The 1,537-nt window shown below is 35.2% G+C and overlaps 1 protein-coding gene across 1 annotated transcript; it reads right to left on the reverse strand.

Annotated features, from left to right (window-relative positions):
* Positions 1–361: 361 nt before the first annotated feature.
* Positions 362–1,264, reverse strand: LOC124925869 (myb-related protein 308-like). Its single transcript, XM_047465987.1, has 2 exons — positions 917–1,264; positions 362–828 (listed from the first exon to the last, which is right to left on the reverse strand). Exons 1-2 carry the CDS (start codon positions 1,177–1,179, stop codon positions 450–452), a joined length of 642 nt encoding a protein of 213 aa, XP_047321943.1. The 5' UTR covers positions 1,180–1,264; the 3' UTR covers positions 362–449.
* Positions 1,265–1,537: the final 273 nt, after the last annotated feature.

Below are 1,537 nucleotides of genomic sequence, written 5' to 3' on the forward strand. Positions count from 1 at the left end.
ATTTTTTTAACTTTTAAAAATCAATTAAGGACATTGTTTTAAAACAAATAATCTTTTTAATTAATTATGTAATTATTTTTAAACGCCGATAAAAATTATTACAAATCTTTTAAATAATGTATTATTTTAAAATAAAATTTTTGACACAAAAATTTAGATTAAAATTCTTAAAATTTGAACTTTTCATAGAAATTGAAATTTAAGGGTTTTTTTTGGTTACCATGGATAATATAAATTGGTTCATATTTTATGCAGGTCTATTTTCATTTCAAATAAAATCTTAATCAAAAAAATACTGTATAATTAAACCCAAAAAAAATATTTTTACTGTAAAATAAAATAAAAGGCAGAGAAAGAAAAAAGAGCAAAATATGAAGAATTTTCCTTTGGATAGTGTATAGTAGGGAAGGTATGTAAAATTTATAGAATTAAGAAAAATAGAAAACATCTCATTTCATCTCCAAGACTCTGCAATCGAAAACAGCCGCTGATCTTAATCCTAAAAAGTCATAAGCAGATATAGATGACTGCTTTTGCTGCTGATTATGTTTAAGAATTAGGTCTGCGTCTTGAAGCGGCAGGCTGATTCTCAGCTCCAGGTTTAGGTCAGGGCATCTCTCTTCTGGGTTTCCTTCCGATTCTTCTTTCTTCTCTTCATCAAGGGATTGAGCCGGCGGCGGCGCCAATGATATCGACGCCTCGTTCATGGAGCGGTGGCTAACCGGGTCTATTCCTCTGTTCAGAAGCTTCCTTTTAATATGGGTATTCCAATAATTCTTTATCTCGTTGTCCGTTCTACCAGGCAGTCTTCCCGCAATTAGCGACCATCTACAAACAAGAAAAATAATAAAGTAATTTAGTTATGCATTTTATTAGAAATAGGAAAAAAAATAAGAAGTAAAAATGAATATTTTACTTGTTGCCGAGGAGGCTGTGCAATTTAATGATGATATCGTCTTCTTCGTGAGTGAAATTTCCGCGCTTGAGATCGGGTCGGAGATAATTGATCCAACGGAGCCGACAACTCTTGCCGCAACGGAGGAGGCCGGCGGCTTTTGGGAGCGAACGCCAGCATCCCTCACCGTGCGTTCGGATGTAGGTGATGAGCCGATCGTCTTCTTCTTTGGTCCAAGCACCTTTATTGGTGTGAGCTTTCTCGCAGCAGGGAGACCTTCCCATTCTTGGGTTTCTCCGGCGAGAGGGCGTGGGAAAGAGTAGACTAGAGTAGACTTTAGATTAGATTGGTTAGGAATAATAGCCGACCTTGGGAAAGAGTTGAGGTTATTATATTTGAATGATTTTGACTGGCTAGAGAGAGGATGAGGTGGGGGACACCTTGAATGCTTCTAGATGAGAGTTGGTGAGACAGGTCAAAGGGAAGGTTGTGCCCTCTCTTTTTAATTATCATATAATGGCATCAATTATATATTATTATTCCATTTACTTCTATCATCAATCAAATAAATAAATAATTATAATTATTGGCTTGTTTGATCTTTTGATTATTTAAGAATTTTTGCAGTTTTGTCCAAACTTT

Source organism: Impatiens glandulifera, chromosome 2, assembly GCF_907164915.1.
Source record: "Impatiens glandulifera chromosome 2, dImpGla2.1, whole genome shotgun sequence".
NCBI classification, from domain to species: Eukaryota; Viridiplantae; Streptophyta; class Magnoliopsida; order Ericales; family Balsaminaceae; genus Impatiens; species Impatiens glandulifera.